At 40.6% G+C, this 23,795-nt stretch overlaps 1 protein-coding gene across 2 annotated transcripts in view; it reads left to right on the forward strand.

The window, feature by feature from the left end:
• NRG4 (neuregulin 4) overlaps positions 1 to 23,795 on the forward strand; it is a 64,099-nt gene that overhangs the window by 4,722 nt on the left and 35,582 nt on the right. For both annotated transcript variants that reach the window (XM_084640426.1, XM_084640427.1), the window contains exons 2-5: positions 12,479 to 12,572; positions 13,854 to 13,931; positions 15,171 to 15,236; positions 21,388 to 21,481. In XM_084640426.1, coding sequence (XP_084496552.1) covers positions 15,227 to 15,236; positions 21,388 to 21,481 — 104 coding nt within the window. In that variant the 5' untranslated portion in view covers positions 12,479 to 12,572; positions 13,854 to 13,931; positions 15,171 to 15,226. The remainder of the gene's footprint in view (positions 1 to 12,478; positions 12,573 to 13,853; positions 13,932 to 15,170; positions 15,237 to 21,387; positions 21,482 to 23,795) is intronic.

The following is a 23,795-nucleotide window of genomic DNA, read 5'->3' on the forward strand; positions in this document are numbered from 1 at the left end:
AATGGGACTGTGCCCTTCAGTTTCAGGTCATGCCAAAACTTTCCATTCCTCTTCAGAAATCCTATTAATTATACACTACTATTGGATGAGGTCCAATATCTTCTGGAAATGGAGACCAAAACATAGGTGCTGGTGCCATGGCCTTATTGCAACTCTAGAAACTACAATCCTTGTTCTAAATTCTCAAGATTAATTTGGGCCCTCAACCTTCAAGAAGCATAATTCTTCATCTTAATAAGTCAGAAGCACAGGAAATATCTCAGGTTAAATGTTTTCTACTTAATACTATAAGGTTCAGAGAGGGAATTTTATATTTGTTTTTATAACTTGTGTCAAGGGGTTGTAAAGTTTTGATTAGATGCCCCTTTTTATTTTTGTATAATGTAAATAAATAAAAGAATATTAAATAAAATGTGTCAAAGTCAGTCTTAGTGACATTCAGGTTCCAATATTTTGAAAGGCTTCCCAGAATTTGAGGAAGGTATTAGCTTGTCTCTCACAACAAAAGTATCTAGATTCATAGAGTCATAGAATCATAGAATATCAGGGTTGGAAGGGACCTCAGGAGGTCATCTAGTCCAACCCCCTGCTCAAAGCAGGACTGATCCCCGACTAAATCATCCCAGTCAGGGCTTTGTCAAGCCTGACCTTAAAAACTTCTAGGGAAGGAGATTCCACCACCTCCCTAGGTAACGCATTCCAGTGTTTCATCACCCTCATAGTGAAAACGTTTTTCCTAATATCCAACGTAAATCTCCCCCAGTGCAACTTGAGACCATTACTCCTTGTTCTGTCATCTGCTACCACTGAGAACAGTCTAGATCCATCCTCTTTGGAACCCCCTTTCAGGTAGTTGAAAGCAGCTAGCAAATCCCCCCTCATTCTTCTCTTCTGAAGACTAAACATCCCCAGTTCCCTCAGCCTCTCCTCATAAGTCATGTGTTCCAGGCCCCTAATCATTTTTGTTGCCCTCCACTGGACTCTTTCCAATTTTTCCACATCCTTCTTGTAGCATGGGGCCCAAAACTGGACACAGTACTCCAGATGAGGCCTCACCAATGTCGAATAGAGGAGAACGATCACATGCCTCGATCTGCTGGCAATGCGCCTACTTATACATCCCAAAATGCCATTGGCCGTCTTGGCAACAAGGGCACACTGTTGACTCATATCCAACTTTTCATCCACTGTAACCCGTAGGTCCTTTTCTGCAGGACTGCTGCCAAGCCATTCGGTCCCTAGTCTGTAGCGGTGCATGGGATTCTTCCATCCTAAGTGCAGGACTCTGCACTTGTCCTTGTTGAACCTCATCAGCTTTCTTTTGGTCCAATCCTCCAATTTGTCTAGGTCCCTCTGTATCCTATCCCTACCCTCCAGCGTATCTACCACTCCTCCCAGTTTCGTGTCATCTGCAAACTTGCTGAGGGTGCAATCCACACCATCCTCCAGATCATTTATGAAGATATTGAACAAAACCGGCCCCAGGACCGACCACTTGATACCGGCTGCCAACTAGACATGGAGCCATTAATCACTACCCGTTGAGCCCGACAATCTAGCCAGCTTTCTATCCACCTTATAGTCCATTCATCCAGCCCATGCTTCTTTAACTTGCTGGCAAGAATACTGTGGGAGACCGTGTCAAAAGCTTTGCTAAAGTCAAGGAACAACACGTCTACTGCTTTCCCTTCATCCACAGAGCCAGTTATCTCGTCATAGAAGGCAATTAGATTAGTCAGGCATGACTTGCCCTTGGTGAATCCATGCTGACTGTTCCTGATCACTTTCCTCTCCTCTAAGTGCTTCAGAATTGATTCCTTGAGGACCTGCTCCATGATTTTTCCAGGGACTGAGGTGAGGCTGACTGGCCTGTAGTTCCCAGGATCCTCCTTCTTCCCTTTTTTAAAGATGGGCACTACTTTAGCCTTTTTCCAGTCATCTGGGACCTCCCCCGATTGCCATGAGTTTTCAAAGATAATGGCCAATGGCTCTGCAATCACATCTGCCAACTCCTTTAGCACTCTCGGATGCAATGCATCCAGCCCCATGGACTTGTGCTCGTCCAGCTTTTCTAAATAGTCCCAAACCACTTCTTTCTCCACAGAGAGAGGGCTGGTCACCTTCTCCCCATGCTGTACTGCCCAGTGCAGTAGTCTGGGAGCTGACCTTGTTCGTGAAGACAGAGGCAAAAAAAGCATTGAATACATTAGCTTTTTCCACATCCTCTGTCACTAGGTTGCCTCCCTCATTCAGTAAGGGGCCCACACTTTCCTTGATTTTCTTCTTGTTGCTAACATACCTGAAGAAACCTTTCTTGTTACTCTTAACATCTCTTGCTAGCTGCAACTCCAGGTGTGATTTGGCCTTCCTGATTTCACTCCTGCAAGCCCGAGCAATATTTTTATACTCATCCCTGGTCATTTGTCCAACCTTCCACTTCTTGTAAGCTTCTTTTTTGTATTTAAGATCAGCAAGGATTTCACTGTTAAGCCAAGCTGGTCGCCTGCCATATTTACTATTTTTTCTACACATTGGGATGGTTTGTCCCTGTAACCTCAATAAAGATTCTTTAAAATACAGCCAGCTCTCCTGGACTCCTTTCCCCCTCATGTTATTCTCCCAGGGGATCTTGCCCATCAGTTCCCTGAGGGAGTCAAAGTCTGCTTTTCTGAAGTCCAGGATCTGTATTCTGCTGCTCTCCTTTCTTCCTTGTGTTAGGATCCTGAACTCGACCATTTCATGGTCACTGCCTCCCAGGTTCCCATCCACTTTTGCTTCCCCGACTAATTCTTCCCGGTTTGTGAGCAGCAGGTCAAGAAGAGCTCTGCCCCTAGCAGGTTATCTAGATTCAATTTTTTAGATGCATTGATTCCCATCTCAAAGACTAGATTTCAAAGTAGTTGCCCTGTGAGGTACTACCCAGAAAATCTGTATTACAAGTAAAAATGTTGGGGTTGAAGGCCATCTAACTTGCCTTTTGTGCTTTTCTTTTTCTTATTAGAAGGAAGATTAGACTGGCAGAGATGTTGGGGCGGGGTTTCATCTTCCTCTGCAGCATGGGGCACAGCTCACTGGCTGGTTTGAACGACAATAAATGGTGGATTCTATGTTGCTGGAAGTTTTTGAATCAAGATTTGAGGATTTCAGTAACTCAGCTGGAGGTTATGGGCCTATTAGAGGAGTGGGTGGGTGAGGTTCCATAGCCTGCAATGTACAGGAAGTCAGACTAGATGATCATGATGGTCCCATCTGACCTTGGTGTCTATGAGACTCATCTGATCACTTTTTTTACTTTTCTTCCCTGTATAAAGGCAACCAGGGAGACCTGAACAAGAAGGTTCCCCTTTCTTGTATATAGATTGGTTCCCTAATGGTGCAACATCTAGAGGTTCTTGTTGTGTCAGGGACTTAGCTGTTGCTTGTCCTTTCTCCTGGATGTTAAGGCATTCAGTGGTGGTCTGCTGACAGTCCTTCCACCATAAAAGTCAAGAATTCAGTTTTGGGACAGGTACAAGCAACACAGGTTTATGCAGTAGTATCACCATCTGCAAGCAAAGGAGATCATTGAGGCACAATCACTAGGTCTATTCAAGACTAAAGTAGATTTAATGGTTGGGCCCTAATCCAGCAAATTACTCCATGTGGGCCATTGTCTGCAAGCACATTGAGCTGTACTGAGATCTGTGTGTGTGTGAGAGAGAGAGATCAGCAAAATAAAACAGTGGTTAGATACAGAATGAAGATAAGTGCATTGAAAATTTCTTTAGAAGAACAAGTTTAGAGTAAAAATCTTTATGGAAAATAGTTACTATACATGCATTGCAGTCACTTGTAAACATAGGATGCCTGCCACTTACTTTTTAAAAACATAAACGACACATTACCAGTTACCAGTATGAAAATGTCTACTTTAAAAATTTAGCCATTGTTCTTAGTTACAGGAATGCAAAATCAATAGTTATAAAATGTCTGTTTCAGAGTAACAGCTGTGTTAGTCTGTCTTTGCAAAAAGAAAAGGAGTACTTGTGGCACCTTAGAGACTAACCAATTTATTTGAGCATGAGCTTTCGTGAGCTACAGCTCACTCCATCGGATGCATACCGTGGAAACTGCAGTAGACATTATATACACACAGAGACCATGAAACAATACCCCCTCCCACCCCACCGTCCTGCTGGTAATAGCTTATCTAAAGTGATCATCAAGTTGGGCCATTTCCAGCACAAATCCAGGTTTTCTCACCCTCCGCCCCCCCCCCCCCCACAAACTCACCAACAACCACATACCACACAACAGAACCACTAGCCCAGGAACCTATCCTTGCAACAAAGCCCGTTGCCAACTGTGCCCACATATCTATTCAGAGGACACCATCACAGGGCCTAATAACATCAGCCACACTATCAGAGGCTCGTTCACCTGCACATCCACCAATGTGATATATGCCATCATGTGCCAGTAATGCCCCTCTGCCATTTACATTGGTCAAACTGGACAGTCTCTACATAAAAGAATAAATGGACACAAATCAGATGTCAAGAATTATAACATTCATAAACCAGTCGGAGAACACTTCAATCTCTCTGGTCACGCAATCACCGACATGAAGGTCACTATCTTATAACAGGTTTCAGAGTAACAGCCGTGTTAGTCTGTATTCGCAAAAAGAAAAGGAGTACTTGTGGCACCTTAGAGACTAACCAATTTATTTGAGCATAAGCCAGATGTTCTGGTTTAACTTGGATTTAAACTTGGAGAGTGGTCAGTTTGGATGAGCTATTACCAGCAGGAGAGTGAGTTTGTGTGTGTATGGGGGTGGGGGGGATGTGAGAAAACCTGGATTTGTGCAGGAAATAGCCCAACTTGATTGTCATGCACATTGTGTAAAGAGTTGTCACTTTGGATGGGCTATCACCAGCAGGAGAGTGAATTTGTGTGGGGGGGGGTGGAGGGTGAGAAAACCTGGATTTGTGCTGGAAATGGCCCACCTGATGATCACTTTAGATAAGCTATTACCAGCAGGACAGTGGGGTGGGAGGAGGTATTGTTTCATATTCTCTGTGTATATATAAAGTCTGCTGCAGTTTCCACGGTATGCATCCGATGAAGTGAGCTGTAGCTCACGAAAGCTTATGCTCAAATAAATTGGTTAGTCTCTAAGGTGCCACAAGTACTCCTTTTCTTTTTATCTTACAACAAAAAAACTTCAAATCCAGACTCCAGCGAGAAACTGCTGAATTGGAATTCGTTTGCAAATTGGATACTATTAATTTAGGCTTAAATAGAGACTGGGAGTGGCTAAGTCATTATGCAAGGTAGCCTATTTCCCCTTGCTTTTTCATACCCCCCAGACGTTCTGGTTAAACTTGGATTTAAACTTGGAGAGTGGTCAGTTTGGATGAGCTATTGCCAGCAGGAGAGTGAGTTTATGTGTGTGTATGTGTGTTTCCCGGGTGTGTGTGTGTGTGTGTGTGTGTGTGTGTGTGAGAAAGCCTGGATCTGTGCTGGAAATGACCCACCTTGATTACCATGCACATTGTAGGGAGAGTGGTCACTTTGGATGAGCTATTACCAGCAGGAGAGTGAGTTTGTGTGTGTATGGGGATGGGGGGGTGAGAAAACCTGGATTTATGCTGGAAATGGCCCACCTTGATTATCATGCACATTGTAGGGAGAGTGGTCACTTTGGATAAGCTATTACCAGCAGGAGATTGAGTTTGTGTGTGTGGTTTTTGGAGGGGGGTGAGGGGGTGAGAGAACCTGGATTTGTGCAGGAAATGGCCCATCTTGATTATCAAACACATTGTGACGAGAGTGGTCACTTTGGATGGGCTATGACCAGCAGGAGAGTGAGTTTGGGGGGGGGGGAGGGTGAGAAAACCTGGATTTGTGCTGGAAATGGCCCAACTTAATGATCACTTTAGATAAGCTATTACCAGCAGGAGAGTGAGTTTCTGTGTGTATGGGGGTGGGGGGGGTGAGAAAACCTGGATTTGTGCTGGAAATGACCCATCTTGATTATCATACACATTGTGAAGAGAGTGGTCACTTTGGATGGGCTATTACCAGCAGGAGAGTGAGTTTGTGTGCGTGTGTGGGGGGGGAGGGTGAGAAAACCTGGATTTGTGCTGGAAATGGCCCAACCTGATGATCACTTTAGATAAGCTATTACCAGCAGGACAGTGGGGTGGGAGGGGGTATTGTTTCATGGTCTCTGTGTGTATATAATGTCTACTGCAGTTTCCACGGTATGCATCCGATGAAGTGAGCTGTAGCTCACGAAAGCTCATGCTCAAATAAATTGGTTAGTCTCTAAGGTGCCACAAATACTCCTTTTCTTTTTGCAAAATGCCTGTTGTGTTTTGTCAACTTGGCAGAGACATGAACTGAAGTTTTTCATATTTCCACCTGCAAAAATACTGCCAGGCCAAAATAACTTCTTCAACTCAAAAGATATTTGCATTCACACACGCCCTCACGTAGATACTCAAACATTTCTGACACGAAGGCTAGCTTGTTTATTATAACCTACAAAACCTCATACCTGTTATATGACTAAAATGTATTTGTACTCACATGGATCATCTTCAGTGCCTTCTGGTTCACCTTTAATTGTGGGATTCATTTCTTCTGTCTTTGTTGTAACTCTAGACTTAATCCAGATCAAAAGTTATTGCTCTGTCAGAAACAAAAGCACATGTATAAACTGCCACATCTGTCAGATTGTCTTGGTAGCTGTCTTTAACACTCAGTGCTAGGTCTTTCTATTTAGGACAGTTCATCTTTGACTATTGTGTCTATGTTCTTCACTAGCTCTTCATTTCTGGATTATGTTTTTCTTAGTTCTTTCTTAGTTCTTTTTTGGGAAGAATAGCGGCTTCTCTTTGGGCCAGTGGGCCAGGCACAGTGCCTATCGATATGGGCAATATATAAATAAGATATTCTTTTCATATTCCACTCTAGCAGTGATGTAATCATTTGCTCCACAGTAGCAGCTGAGAATTGTGATAGGGCAGAGAAACATGTTTCTCAAAATTCAAAACCAACAAGTCATCGATCCACTGCCAAATTATTTTAATTTCACCAAAAGCATGTCAGATGCTGGATCCTATCTAGAAATTGTTGCAGTACAAATCAGTCAGGTATCTGCTTGGCACAGGTCCATTTGCTGAATTATTTCAGCAATACTCCAAACATTTAGCTGCTCCTCTGCACTTTTGCCGTGTCAGTTCCATGTGCCTGTAACATCCCCAATATGATTTCTTTGGCAACATTTCCCTTTTATTTGATTTACAATTCAATGTCACTGATATTGGATCCAGCCAAATGTAACTTTATAACTTGCTGGTTCTCTCTTCCACCAAATATAGCTGACATATGAAGAAGGAGAAGGGATGGGGAATGAAAAATACCCCATCAGGCCCTCTTTCTTCTGTAAAGACTACATTCACAGTTGGTAGTGCAACTGAGAAGAAGGCTGGATTATGGCTTTCAGACATAGCCTCATGGCAGGCAGTTCTCAATGGCATTTGTGCACATGGTAGGCACTTTGCCTCTGGAAGTGCTGGGGGAAAGCACAAAACCATTGTTTAATCCTATTACAGACAAGTGTATGTTACCCCACGCCACCCTCTCTCTGCTGTCCAATGCTCGGGGAACAGAGATTGAGCACTGGCCTCATATCACTCCCTTTCCTTTGCGGAGTCTAAAACTGACTGATCATCCTGGGCCCCTGGCCAATGTAATTTGGGGTAAGTTTCTATATTTGGGGTGAAAAAGAAAGAAATACTTCTCTGATAAATTCATTTTTAAAAGGCATATGTTTGAAGATGCTTAAATGTTTGGAGCATGAGACTAAGACCTGGGGAGATGGATTAGTAGGCAAAATGCAGGTACAGCAAAGTAAATAAAACTATCACATGGCTGTGCATATACATAAATACATTTTACTTGTATGTTAACTGCCTTATATATGAGATTTTTGCTTACTTTACATAAATTATAATAGCAATAATATGGAATAAATTATTTGTTATTTATATAGATGTCATGAGCATTTCCATAGGAGTTTAACATGGATTAATGTGAGGAAGTATTTAAATGCTTTATCCCTTAGATCAAGAATTTTAGATGTCCTACATATAGAATAAGTTAGTATTCCAAAGGTTAAAAAGAACAGTGGGACAAATTCTGCAGCCCCTACTTGGGTTATAATCTCACTCCCATTGAGGAAGATGGCAAAACTTCCACTAAATTCAATCCTACTTTCATTGTCCATCATCCATGACTCAGACTAAACTCCTATTGACCTCAATGGGAGTTTTGTCTGAGTAAAGACTAAAGGATTTGCCACAGAGACAATATATTATCTAAAAGTTTTACAGTTGTCACTTGTACTGTCTGAACCCTGGTTTTCAGAAGTGATAATAATCTGCTGCCAAAGAAAAATGCCTTACATGCTATAGGGCATTAGGAGAAAAGAACCCTTTCTAGTAAAACCAGATTGAAATCAGTTCATGTAATCTTGTGTGTGTGTATGGGGGGAATTACAAATGATGGTCACTGATGGGTTTCTATTGCATACATATATAAGTAGAGTCAAGCCTTCCCCCCCTTAAAAAAGTTTTGAGAAAACTATAGTAAAAACATAAACCAAGCTGTATATACAAAAATACACCATCACAAAACATTTGAGACTTCATTAATTACTCGGCTCTAGGAAAGAACACCTTAGCATTAGTAAGAGGGGAAGCCAAAGGGTAACCAGTATCAGCTCTTCAATTTTGGAGGCAGTTCTATGCTGAGATGTAGCTCATGTAGATAAAAGCAGCCTGGGGGTTCTTTCCGTGAAGGTTCTTCAGGTTTTTTATTGGTGAAGGAAGAGGGAACAATAATACTTTTTCAGCCAGACCCTCTCCTTGATCCCCTTCCTGCACTAAGATCATGAAACTTACGGTGGGGATTCTGTACAGAAAGAGTGGCACCTTTTCAGAAGCATCTCACTTTCTCTCAGTTCCTGCAGCTGGGAACTGTTGGATGTCTGAACCTTCTGCTGACAGAAGCAGAAACGATATGGCTCACTGGGAGGGCAATATGGCTGCAAAGGCTTTCCTGGCTGTTGCCGTGGCCTATAAGATCTTCTTTATGGGTAGTTAGTTCTATGTATCGTTTTTGCATATTCCTTAACTTTTGTAAAAAGACCTCCAAGTCTCACCACTGGCTCTCTCTTCTGTACCACATCAAATACAGCTTCTGGGTCTCACCTTTAAAGTTCTTTCACAATTTAGCTCTGCCCAACTTATCCATTCTTATATGTTATCACACTCTTCCTGTCCCTTCCACTCTACAACATTGCCAGCTTCCATTGCTCATTTCTTTCACAAGCACCTCCATGGTTTCCTCCATGCTACTTCTTATGCACAGAACCCAATAGAATCATAAGACTGGAAGGGACCTCGGGAGGTCAGCTAGTCCAGTCCCCTGCGCTCATTTTCATTTAGGCCACAAATCTGCCCACTTTCAAATACTTTGAGACCTCTTTTACTGTAATGCCTATAGAAAACTGCCAATTTATAACTGGTAATTGAATGGACAGTAGAGGACTTACAATATTGTATCTTTTTGTATATCTTAAATTTACTGTTTAAAATTAGCTTCTTCAAAACCAGCTAGCTGTGCATATATCTGGCCTAAGAACCTGAGTTTATATATTAATGTTTCTCTTGTCTCACTTCCTTCCTTCAACTTGATTTTTACAATCACTTGTGTCTTCTTTTAAATAGATAATACATTTTTGGGAAAAGGGACCATCATTTACTTTGTGTTTTCACAATATACAAACAGGTGATTGGACTAAATACAAGGACAACACGGTGAAATTCTACAGGAGGTCAGACTAGATGATCTAATAGTATGTTCTGGCCTTAAAAATCTATGAATACATAGCATGGTGTGGCCCCAATTCTGAGTGGTGCCTCTAGATACTGCCATAATAAAAATAACAGCAAGTATTTGAAAACTCATACCTGAAAAACTATTTCGGTAATTTATCTATCATCTTTAGGGACTTTTGTGGAAATTATTTTTAAAAAGTGTGTGGTGAGCAAAGCACCATAAAAATAGGGAATATATGTGGTTTTGCAGCTAATTTAATTCCTTTTTAAAAATCTGCCTGCACATGCAAGTCTTCCAATTTCCCTTCCTCTTGGGACGAAGCAAGTCACAGATGTATAGAATAGCTGACAATTTAATAATTTAAAAATATAAATTTAAGCTCAAGTACACTGGAAATTAGTAGTATAAAAGATTAATTGTTAGTAAGCGTGCAGGGGGTAATGCAAACAAGATCATTTAGAGACCAATCATAGTGCTCTGAGCAAAGGGCTCCTCCCAACCTTCAATCACAGAAAGAGGCACTCTCATATATGGGCTGCAGTCACCACTGTAGGGTGAACGAGCACTGGACAAAACCCACTGCTTCTCTGTTATGCAGTTTCGTGGATCCAACCTGTGCAAAAACTCACTGGCTGTTCGCAAACCATAGCCCCAACAAATCCACCCTGTACTGCAGAGCAGAGAACAGTTGCAGAGTGCACAGGTGTGTGTGGGCCCACCCACAGAAATGGTCACCCACCATGAAGCAGAAACCCAGCTTTCCATGCTGTTTCGGGCCTTGTGCTTCTGCATAAGAGAATATATACATTGAATATATACCTCACAAGCTCTATTCTGCAGTTCTGCAAAGCTTTTATGCACATGCTTAAGTCCCATTCACTTAAATGGGACCACTCACATGCCTAAAATTAAGTATTTGTTTACATGCTTTGTGGAATTGAGGCTATTGTTATTAACAGATCTAATTAAATTTGATGGATTATAGAATTCCAAATAATATAGCCGACATTAAAGATATAGCAAATGGAACCTTCAGGTAATAGAAGAGGCAAAAATATAAGTATCATATTATGTTCTGCTGACATTAGAATTTTTTAATCTATGTGCTGTAGTCTGTCAAACAATTATTGTCTTCAGAACTGGTATTATGAAAAGATACAGAAAAAGCATCAGAATAGAATTGATTGAGGTAGAATCCTGTCTAGATTGTGTCTATTTAGGGTTGAATACGTGAATATGTGTCTGAAATTTTCTCTATCGAGATACCAAGTAAAGTGATACCATCTAGCAATGTGGGTCCTGTCATTTCTAAATAGAAAGATTATTTCCAATATTATGTAACAAAATGCTTCTCTCAGCTAGTCCCTTATTGATAGAGATTTTTGTGACTTTCAGGATTTCATTTTCAAAAATGAAAATGTACAGTTAAGTATACATATTTGCTGGCCTAGTTTGTGTGAGCAGTTACCACAACGGCATGTTTAAAGTAGGCATTGCACATGCAGGTAGCCAGTTATTCATGCACGCAAATAACTGATTTGTGTGCAGAATGCTGGCGATTACTATGCAAATTACATGCAAGATGGTGTACGAGAGTTTTTGAAAATCAAGGCCTCAGACTAGTAATATGTTCCTTAGACAAATAAGAAGCATAAGCACTAAGGGCTAGATTCAGAGAGGGACTTAGGCACTGCGGTGCTCAGACTTGCACCGCCTAAATTGCAGATGTCTAGAAAAATCACAAAACCTGAGTCAGGTGCTCAGGCTTTCTGTACAATGGGAGTTTGGCACATAATTCTGGACTGGAGGGAGGCAATTATCTCTTCTTGGAATTCTCACTAATGAACCCTCTCTTAGACTTAGGTGCCTGCGGTGTGTCTTGCAAGAAGGGAGGGGGAGCTGGATCATAACTTTTAGGTCAGTGGTTAGGGTACTCACCTAGGGTGACCAGACAACAAATGTGAAAAATTGGGACAGGGGGTAGGGGGTAATATGAGCCTGTCCCAATTTTATAAGAAAAAGACCCAAAAATTGGGACTGTCTCTATAAAATCGGGACATCTGGTCACCCTATACTCACCTGAGATGATGAGAGACAGCCCCCATTCAAGTGCCCCCTGGACACTAATTTATAGGGGTTCTAATTTCAGTTTTGATCAATTCCAAAACATATGGAATAGTACCTTCTTATTTTAAAACAGAAAGTGGAGTCAGAAGCTGAGATATACCCAGGCAAAATTCATCCCTGATGTAACCCTATTCACTTCAACAGCATTACACCAGGGATGTATTGGGCCCTCTAAGTTTAGTGAGGGTAAGGTAAAAGTTACAGGTCATAAAGTGAACTAGTTGAAATTTGTGTGGGGGGTGAATCCATTTCCCACTAATTAACTGTAGCGTTAAGAGATATTGTATTTAGTAGAATGGAAAAAATAAAACAGATTGGAAATATGTTTCAGTAAAGAAGTTACACTTTTCATAAAGGTTTCAATCAGGGTAGGGTCAGGGAGTTTAAAACATCTGGCTAAAGTTGGCATTACCGACAATCATGTAAGTACTGAAATACATTCATATTTTCCCCTTAGCTGAATAAAGTTACTTTTGATAAAGAGGCTTCTTCCGTGGAATGAATCCTCATTTGCTTCCAGGATCCAAAGCTTAAAGAAGAAAAAGCCTGAGGTAAGTTACTGTTTTGTTACAGTGGGTGGTGCATGGAAATAGTTATTTTAAACTTGTTGCTTTGTGCTGGAAGTAAGAATTACAATAGAATAAGACTAGATAGAGGTTTGTTGGCCTGATTCCCTACTGTCTCACACCCTGTCTAGTCATTTACACCTGTGTAATTTGAATGTAAAATAACCACCAGATCAAAATTCTTCATTCACTTTAGTTTACACCTAGTTTGCACAGCTGTAAATGACTACACAAGGGCCAGGCATTGGAAATTCAGTCTCTGCAAGTTTCTGATATGTTGGACTATATGGGTTTGATAGTGGCAGTGGGAAAATTTGTTATAACAGAATTAACCAGGTTCAGTTATGTATTGGATGTCTAAAAAGTAATGGATTATGGGCCAAAATAAGTGAATTTGCATGAGATTAAGTAGGGCATTTTTTGTTCCACATTTATATTAAGAACAGATATATCTTAAAGAACAAATGTTTTCAATAGGTACAAACATTTGGATAAGATATTCCTGTAAACAAAACTTAGGCAAGCTATCATAGTAAAGGGGAGGTTGCAGCTAATTAAACCTGGTAAAGTGGTTAGTGTAAAGTTAGGTCATGTATCTTATTTAAATTGATTGAGATGAGAGCTCTTAGGTATTTCACAGTAGTGGGTCATTTTAAAAAGAGGAACAATATGTTTTATGGGGTAAAAATTAAGAGTAATAGTTTTCTAATTTGTTTAACCAGTATCTTGTAACCAGATACTTGGCTGCAATGTATTCTTTTTATGTTGCAATTTGGACACTGCTTTGGAATTTTTGCCAAATATCACCTACAATACAGCACTTGTTTATAATCGAGGATCTGCTAGGATTACAGTTGTGAAAATGTGAGAACTCTTTTGTGAGCACAAAGGGGCGTTTCCCCTGGCCCATACTTGGCCTCTGTGCACACCTTTGTCTTTTTCTCAACCTCACCCACATTGCACTGTGCACACACATAAGTCTTCAGCTTTTTAACAGCAGGTATAAAATGCAAATCTGGGGTTCTGCTGAACATACCACATCTGCAAGATAATTTGTTTGTTGTAAACATTTTAGTTGTGAGGTAAATCATTTTTGAGATTTTTTTGTTTGTTTTGTGCCATGTACTATTTTTAACTCTGTTTTGTTATGTACACTTACAGTGGATAAAGTTGTATGTATGTGTGAGAGAGGACTGCCCTTTGGGTGGAGACTTGGTATTACATCTTTGTAATGTAGGGAGTTGCCATTTTAGATTTCTCTTGTAGGGTCAGGACGCTTAAAGAAGGAGTAAAGAAGTGATTTAAGTTTCTGTGAGGAACAGAATTATCTACTTACACTATACAGTAAGTACAAACCCTTTTAATCTTTTGAAACAAGCTTATATATAAACTTGTTTTGTACAACTAGAGAGGTTCAGGTGTAGGCATTTCTTTCTAGTAATGCTCATAAATTCTTTGTTTTGCCATTTAACTGGAAAAAATCTTTTAAATGCTGGGATGAAGGAAATATCTTGGATGTATGATGCAAAGAGGAGTAAATACTGCATCCTTTTTAAAGGTGATGTAGCGGCTATTGTCCTCTGCTGGCATTGTGCTCTTACTGGCGGTGGTACTTCTCCATATTTCTCCTAACCTGTGGCTATATGCTGCCACAATTAATTTATTCTTATATGTTCTATTTTTAGTGGTTTACTATACAGTGAATTATATGTGAATTAAAACAAAATAAATTCAGAAATAGGAAACTTTAGAAAATAGGAATTGCTGTACCAGACCAGTCCAATTCCACGATCCATCTGATTAATAACCTCTCTGACCGTGGCCACAACCAGATGTTTTAGAATAAGTTACAGGAAATGCTACAGTGGACAATTATGGAATAAACTTCCCAAAAGGGAACTTTGTCCTAGCTGTCTCTGGTAGTGGTTGGTTTGTGTCCTGAAGTAGAAGAATTTATATCCCTTATAAAAAAAATTATCCTCTGTAATCCATATATAACTAGTACTTTTTTGAATTTTATTAAACTCTCAGCTTCTAATTTAATTTTACAATCAGACAAAATAGAAAATAAACAAACAAAAAAACCAAGAATTGTGAGACAGTAAGTTTCACATACCAGTGAATTGCAAAAGTGGGGCCCAATTCTGCAGCAAAACTTAATTTGACTTCAGAATCATGACTGGCTTTATAATGTGCACTGGAATTTATAAAGCAACAATGTAGGTAACAATGTAGATTTTCTAAAAGCATCAAGCACTATAAGTCCTGCATGACTACATTCTCTTCGAGGCGGAATTCCTCTGTAGAACTATTTTTCAATATTTTCATTATTCAAACCAGTCTGCAGGTGTATCTGCTTTATCAGTAGCACTGTGCCATAAAGGTTTATGAATTTGACTGTACGTATGAATGTTTGCCATTAGTTTTAAAATTAATTGAGTTTACATATAGTATAACAGAATATTTCTATCTACAGTAGAGAAACTTCTTGGTCTGCAGCATAAATGAAAATACATCCATATAGCTATTTACTCAGGCAAAATACAATAGGATTAAAATGCTAAATTTAATTTTTGTCTTTAGGTGCTGTTTTAGAAAACTAGCCTCTAACCAAGAATAAAAATTGTTGTCAGAATAATATGCGAACAGGTAATTTCTTGTAAGTTTATTTTTACTCAGATGTTTATTTATAGTTCACTATAGTTGCACGGATTACAACAGGTGGGGTTAGATTGTTGTGGCTTCTCCTGAGAGCCAACTCTACTCCCGGGGCAGTGGACCAGTGTTTTCAACTTTTGTAAGGAGGGATTGCATTGGCCAATCTTAATACCTCTCAGAAGTTCTGGGGTGGGCTGGCATATGGCCCAGGACTTTTTATAAAAGGAGGCAGGACAAAGCAGATCCTTTCTAATCTACCACCTGACAGTTTTGAGTTCTTTTTCTTTTTTATTCACATGATTGCAACTTTAGGGCAATGTTTGTTGGGTAAAGGGTAGTTAGTTTAGCCCAGGGGTGGGCAAACTTTTTGTCCCGAGGACCACATCTGGATATGGAAATTGTATGGTGGGCCATGAATACTCACAAAATTGGGGGTTGGGGTGTGGGGGTGAGGGCTAGGGCTGGGGATAAGGGATTGAGGGTGCAGGAGGGTGCTCCCAACTGGGACCGAAGGATTTGGAGGGAAGGAGGGGGATCAGGGCTGGGTCAGGGGGTTGGAATGCACAATGTGGTCAGGGGTGCAGGCTCCAGGCGACACTTACCTCAAGCAGCTCCCAGAAGCAGCGGCATGTCCCCCCTCCGGCTTTTACACGGAGGCGTGACCAGACAGTTCTGTACTCTGCCCTGTCCGCAGTCACCGCCCCTGCAGCTCCCATGGGCCTCAGTTCCTGGCCAATGTGGGGGCAGCGTGCGGCGCCCCTTGGCTGCCCCTACGCATAGGAGCCGGAGGGAGGACATGCCACTGGTTCTGGGAGCCGTGCAGAGAGGGGCAATCCTCAACCCGACTCACCAGCTGGAGCACCGGAGCGGGGCAAGCCCCGAGACCCCACTCCCCCGCTGGAGCTCGAGGGCCAGATTAAAACATTTGGAGGGTTCGCCTCTGGATTGGGGACAAATATACGTGTGGGGAGGAGGTTTCTATGGGGTTAGGTGGTGTTGAGGATTTTTATCCCCCAACGCATAGGGCACTCTGGCCCAAATTTTCAATGGATACAGATAGAGGTGTGCATACAATTTAGCAAGTGTCTGACCAGAATATGCACACACAGGGCCCAGTGCATGAGCACAAGGCTGCTTGGAGATGTGCACGTGCATACAGCTATGTGTGCATATAAAGTGTTGAATATGCCAATTTGAAACTGTAGGTCTTAGTTATATGAGTAGGTCTTAGTTATATGAGTGAGTACTTAGAGGGTACTATCGCCTCTTCCACTTTGAACCACTGCTGTGTTAGGGCTGCAAGAATCAATTTTGCTTAATTTTGGTTCAATAAAGTTGCAACTGTTTGACCACTTTCTAAATAAAATGTGTTGGCCCCCCTTTATTTTCTTTCCCCAGCAAGTAAAGCAATATATCAAAATACAAATATACATGACATAGAATATCCATAGTATGTTGGTGCCATTTCTACAGTGGTATTAATTGGAAAAGTTGATGACAATATCCAATTATTTATTTATAATCTAGATTGATATTGATAATGTTTCCCTCTCATCAACATCTATCTTGTATGACCTTTCTGTCTTGGTAATACTAATCTAACTGTAGAATACATTTGACCCTCCAAGCTTATAATTTGAATTTTTAGATTAAAGCAGTTTATTAACTTCACTTGTAAAAAGGCATAGCTATGTCTTTCAAAATAAAAGACAATATTTCCTAACAACAAATTTAATAGACTCAGAATAAAAACAGAGATAGCAATTCAGGTTAGATGAGTTTATTTTGTCAGCAAAGTGTACTACTAGCTAGATGAACTGGCAGGTCTTGTTGTTAAAACAGTTTATCTCTGCAAAAAGTGTCAAGCTCTACTCCACCCTCTCTGGCGCTAAAGTACCTGGGTTCCTACCTGTATTAGAACCCCTTCTGACACGCATATAATACTTGTATTACAGTATTCCAAATCACTGACTGTAAGCTTAAAGGGGCAAATTTTGGCCCTGTATGCTCAAACTTGACTTCTGTTGTCACTGGTGAGAGTTGTGCATGCCTAAGGGCAGAATTTGGTCAAAATTCTCTAATGAGGTGACCATGAATTGTGACATTGATTGCAATATTTTTTCTTGATATTATAGCATCTTGTATTTTATTTTATTCTTTCATTTCTTCAAAATGTGTAGGCCACTTTACATAGTGTCACTTAATAAACAGCAGCAAAATACTATTTGCTCAGATCAGAATGACTGAAAAGTACAAATGGACTGATGATGAGATACTTGACCCACATGAGTGTAAAGGTATTCTCTAAATAGCCCGCTTATTGGCAGTTACTTTAAACAAATGAAGGATATATTTTTTTCTCCTTCATTGCAAGAAGTGGCTCTGGAGAGTGGCAGTATATCCAGGAATTTAGTCTGTGATGAGATTCCCTGAAGAACTGGTTTTGTTGATGTTACTGTACTCTCAAGAAAGACAATATTCATTATTGTAATTTACACCCACAGCCACAGAGTATTATACTCAAATTATTCAAATGGATTATTTTGCCACACACTGTCTCTCTCTCTCTCTACACGTCTCTCCCGCTCCAGAGTTCCTGAGGCATTTTGCCATGGAGTGGAGGCATATCTAGTGGGACTGCAAAGAGGGCTGATGTTCTGTGTTCTACAAGAATATCCTGTAGATCTCAGAACATTTGGGAGGTTGGCTGTGGCATCAACTACTCCTAGGTCCTCCTCCCCCATGGCAGCATGGGTCTTGAGTAAGCCAGAGCCTTTGCCTTACTTTTACTTATAGAGTAATAAAAGACTACTTGCTGGGCATGACTCTAGGAAGTTAACAAGGATCTCATTAACTCTCACAAAAATTTTCGTGAGGGTATGCCAGGAGATGATGCTGCATAAACTTACCTTCCATTGGCTCTCCCTTCCTTCAGCTGGCTATCCAAGTTGTAGAGTCTCAGCAGCACTGCATTCCCTCACATGGGCATCCATAAGCTTGGGGAAGTTGGACAGGAAGAAGGGGTGGGAGATTTTCTACTTTAGCATCTCCCCCTTCCCTCCAGCAGTTTCAGAGACAATAGAGTAGGATTTCTACTTTTTTCATCCCCTCCTTTCATTCAGGAGATGACATGACCCCAAATCTGGTTACACTGACATATCTACATGGAGATAATAAAACATATTTAATTTATTTACAGCTTCTGTTCAAAAAGACTTGTTAGTAAATTTTCTCTTCAGCTGTTTTCTCCCCGCCCCTCACACCATAGTAAATGGTCTGTACACACAAGTGTAATACTTGAAAAGTTCTCAATAGTAAGCTTGCAGTAAACAAATTGTCAATGTGTATTATAAGTATAGAAATCATGTTGGTTAAAAGTAAAATTGTATTTTATTTTTGACCTTAGTGTGAACATATAGAGTTAAGTTGTGCCTGGTCTTGTGAAGATGCACAAGGATGGAGAGGGCACAAAGAGCTTTCTGTCCCCCTGATAATTTGCACTGGGTCTGTGCACAGTTCTGATCCTTGCACACTGAGCACGTGGACATGGGGATTGAAATCCTGGCCCTGTTGAATCATAGAATCATAGAATATTAGGGTTGGAAGAGACCTCAGGAGGACATCTAGTCCAATCTCCTGCTCAAAGCGGGACCAACACCAATTAAATCATCCCAGCAAAGGCTTTGTCAAATCGGGCCTTAAAAACCTCGAAGGATGGAGAGTCCGCCACCCCCCTAGGTAACCCATTCCAGTGCTTCACCACCCTCCTAGTGAAATAGTGTTTCCTAATGTCCAACCTAGACCTCCCCCCACTGCAACTTGAGACCACTGCTTCTTGTTCTGTCATCTGCCACCACTGAGAACAGCTTAGCTCCATCCTCTTTGGAACCCACCCTTCAGGTAATTGAAGGCTGCTATCAAATCCCCCCTCACTCTTCTCTTCTGCAGACCAAATAAACCCAGTTCCCTCAGCCTCCCCTTGTAAGTCATGTGCCCCAGACCCCTAACCATTTTCATTGCCCTCTGCTGGACTCGCTCCAATTTGTCCACATCCCTTCTGTATTGGGGGACCAAAACTGGACGCAATACTCCAGGTGTGGCCTCAGCAGTGCCGATTAGAGGGGAATAATCACTTCCCTCGATCTGCTGGCCATGCTCCTACGAATACAGCCCAAGATGCCATTGGCCTTCTTGGCAACAAGGGTACACTGCTGACTCATATCCAGCTTCTCGTCCACTGTAACCCCTAGGTCCTTTTCTGCCGAACTGCTGCTTAGCCAGTCGGTCCCCAGCCTGTAGCGGTGCATGGGATTCTTCCTTCCTAAGTGCAGGACTCTGCATTTGTCCTTGTTGAACCTCATCAGATTTTTTTTGGCCCACAGCAAATTTCTGTTGAATTCCACAGCAAAACGCCCATTGATTTTGAAATCCTAGCCCCATTTAATCCAATGGGAATTTTGCCATTGACTTAAACATGGCCAGGATTTCACCCAGGGTCTCCACTGCCAATTGCATCACTATATAACCCAAAGAGGACAGTGAGAGGGCAGAATTTGTAGTGCCAGCCCAGTGTACTGTATGGATATGGTGCATACTGCACCTCTTCCAAGAATATAGCAATGGCCAAACACTCCTGGTGCTCCTGGAAGCATTGTGCCCACTTAGACTGCAATGCCTGTGGGAGCGCTCCCTGTTGTGGGATGTTTTAACACCACTTGCTAGTGCGGATTGTTGTTCGCAGCCACAGTTTTGGCCCAGGGGAGTTACAAGTGAGTTACATTGGTTATTCCAAAAGAGTAGATATGAAAATGAAAATCAAGATACCTTTTTCCATAATAGTATATTTTGTATGCACTGCTGAAGGCACATTTTGCCATACGCGAACAGTAGGCATTCTGCAGTCTCATTTTCAGATATGGCTGGAAATAACAGTGAAAATAATCACACCTAAAGTGTGAGATAACACATGATTCTCAGGTTTGTGATGTCACAGGCCTGTTCTATTCCTGTTTTAAAGGAAATGCTTGGGTTTAATGAGTGAGATTAATAAAATCTCTCTCACACACATATATATGGCTATATACTCACTTGCATATACCACCCACCCACCCACCTACCCCAGTTTTAAAAACATGGACTTCTTACTAGGATGTCTAAATCCTGCATTTGGATGCCCAGATTGGGATTTAGGTACATAAAATGGACAATTACATCTCTAAATTCCAATCTGAGCATCCAAATGCAGGATCTGGATAGCTTATTAAGGAGCCTACATTGAAAATTCATGTTTAAAATCAATCATGAAAAATGTACTCTTTTGAAATTACATTATAAGAAACAAATGTAATTGTTTGGAGAAATCTTATATTGCAGTTTCTCCACACAAGTATTAATGAACTAGCTCCTCAGCTGTGCCAGAATGGTGCTTGGTGCAGCTGGGTGGCCCAAAGTTGGCTGGAGCCAGCAGGGGGATGGGTCAGTTTTCACTGAAGGTTGGAGCAGCCTAAAGGCCCAAGGGGCCATTCACTGTCAGGGACAGTTAGACTGCAGCAGCACTCAGGCCGTTCTCCCCTTTCCCTGGCCGCACTCCTAGGCTGGGAGGAGGGGGAGTATAGGGATGTCTATACTGCCTCCACATATGTGGATTCCTGTTTACTGCAGGAATCCCCATATAGCTGTTTTTAAAGCTGCTTTGCACCACTAGAGCAGTGCAAAGCAGTCTTGATAAGGGCTATCATCTGGCCCAATATATTCACTATGCTCCCCGAATGTGATAGCCATGAGGAAGATTTCAAAGCTCTGTCACTCCTTACTAATGGAACTGCTCCCACTTCCTCAAACTTTAAGCCTGCCTTCTGATATGCTGGTATATTTGCTATATATTTTGTAAAATCAACTTTAGTACTTGTATTCACAGTTACAATCATTGATTTTATTAGCTACATAGTGGTACATACCAATATGTTGGAGAGTAAAACTGTCCCTTATTAGTTTCTAGTATTTTTAAGCCAGTTGTATCTTTTGTGTTATAATTTAAAGAAAACAACAAAACAAAACCCAAATCACCACATGGTATAATTTTTTCACATCTTGATTCCTCCTGAGTAAAACAAATCTCTCTCTTTGTATCTGTTCTTTTCAGATCATGAAGAGCTCTGTGGCACCAGTTATGGATCTTTTTGTCTAAATGGCGGGATTTGTTATATGATCCCTACTGTATCCAGTCCATTTTGCAGGTGAGTGAAATTTAAGCTTGTATGTTCACACATTGGATTTAGCTATTGGAAGGACAGATACTATGCTAGTTTAACAATATTTCTTTAAAGAAATATAGCATGTTAGGTGAAAATGTGCATGTGTCCATGGCTGTTGTAAATATGTTTGTATGTGCAAATTCAGCAGTTCTTGATCATGTGGTTTAATGTTAATGTTTCTGTCTGGTCCATGGAAAGGGCAATGGTTTCAAACCCTGTGTATACTTGGGGAAAAAAATTGGTGGATGAGGCAGTACCCATTTATGTACTCAGAATTCAGATTGGTATCTATAATTCAGAGCTTTATACTCCCCTCCTCTTATGCAGTACAGAAGGGAGAAAAATGCCCTTAATCTCACAGAGAAGAGACTGGAGGAAGGGCATACAGAGAGGCAATAATGGATACAAGTGTATTCCCTCCTCTCCTACACATTATATAGCAAAGTGTTATAATAATAAAAGGGTGTGGCTTGAACAAAATAGGGAGAAGACAGCATATTTACTTTGGGGGGGGGGAATGTAATGGAGGCCAAAAGCATAAGTGAAGGCTGTTTGTGCTCTATGAACCCAATTAAAAGAATCACAAAGCACAGCTTCAGGGGGACAGCTAAAAAAGCCACTTGACAAAAAAGCAGCATAGTAGCTGTGTATGCTCTGCTCATATGACAGAGGTTTATAGTGCTTGGGGAAAGCTAATACGTGACCTCCAGGAGGGGATCATGTAACAGAATGTGGAAAGACCTAACACTGCCTATCTTTGCAGATAAGATCTCCCCTTCCACATGTAAAAACAGCTGCTATCTATTTGCCAAATCACCCATCAGAGACACAAGAAGAAAAGGTTACCCAGTATATTATTTTAGGTCTGCTTTTGCTAATTTTAAACTATTCTTCATTTGAGATAAGAGAACTGGCTAACTTAAATGGTTCAATTGGCAAGCTGGCACTTACACTGAAAACTTATGTTTATGGATGTTAGAACATTAGGGCTCTCTTTCCCTCACGCTTGGTGACTTCTGTTCCCCATTCCCTGGTGGCTTCTTTCAGCCTTCAGATGTAATAGGAGTAATGGGTTGAAATATTTAGGAAGAAAAAAACAAAACAGAAAAACTTTTAATGGTGAGATCTGTTAAACTGTGAATAATCTCACTTCGGACATTCCAATCTAAAATAGACGAAATCCTGAAGATTAGACTGCAGGGAACAATCCTGCATTGTTTTCTAAGGGATAATTATATGATCTCATAAAAGTTTTACATTTCTTACTTTTATATTTTCTAGCCACAGTAGATATGCATATATTAACTATTTCTTCTAAAATTATTAGCAGTGGAATAGTTAATAAAGTTGACATTTTAATCAGCATAATTAGGCTTCAGAATTAACTTCTACTGAAATAGGTCAATCCACCTCTCAGCTATTGTTAAAGAGGTCAATAGATTCAGCAAAACAGTGCTGCTAATTGTCACATTTGAAAGATTTCAGCCCTAAGGGTTAGAAACTTCATTTATTTTAAATGAAAACCTAAATTCTTCTGAAATTTACAGGCCCACCAGAGAACTATTAAACCACTGTTATGGTCCATTCTGTCTCTCTTCTAGCCCTGTTACTAATTGGTTCCTGAATTTTCAAAACCTTGCATGAGATTTTAGCCATATAATTCAAATCAATGGAAAATGCATAGCTAAAACTCTCCATCACACTTTGAAAAATTTAGGGATATTACTCGCTGTATGTAGAAGTCTTGTAACTTAAAATTAAAACATCATATACTTTGACACAGCCCATCAGAACAGAGAAATTTCACAATCGTTAATTGATACATTTTATAGAAAAAAGCAAGAAGAACACAGGGTAACATACATGTGGAAAATTCTTTAACAGGATTTCAATAATTATTAAATCTTTAATTTTCTAATTTATATGAAGTTAGCCTTTGTACCCTATTTATTTCCAAAGATCTTAATGTGCTATCAGTTAATTTATTGTTACAGTGTTGTAGACTCATTGGTTCCAAGATACTAGAGAGATAAGGTAGAAGAAATAATATCTTTTATTAGACCACTTATGTTGGTGAAGAGACAGGCTTTCGAGCTACAAAGAGCCTGACCTGAAGAAGAGCTCCATGTAGCTCCAAAGCTTGTCTCTTTCACCAACAGAAGTTGGTCCAGTAAAATATTGATTTGTGATTTTTAAAAAATGCCTGTGTCTACATTAAAAAAATTACCAATTTCTTCAAATACATACATCCATTCAAGGTTAATCAAAATCAACAACTTAATCTCCTTCTTACTCC

The sequence above is a fragment of the Lepidochelys olivacea genome, assembly GCF_965140295.1.
Source record: "Lepidochelys olivacea isolate rLepOli2 genome assembly, chromosome: 10".
Taxonomy (NCBI): domain Eukaryota; kingdom Metazoa; phylum Chordata; order Testudines; family Cheloniidae; genus Lepidochelys; species Lepidochelys olivacea.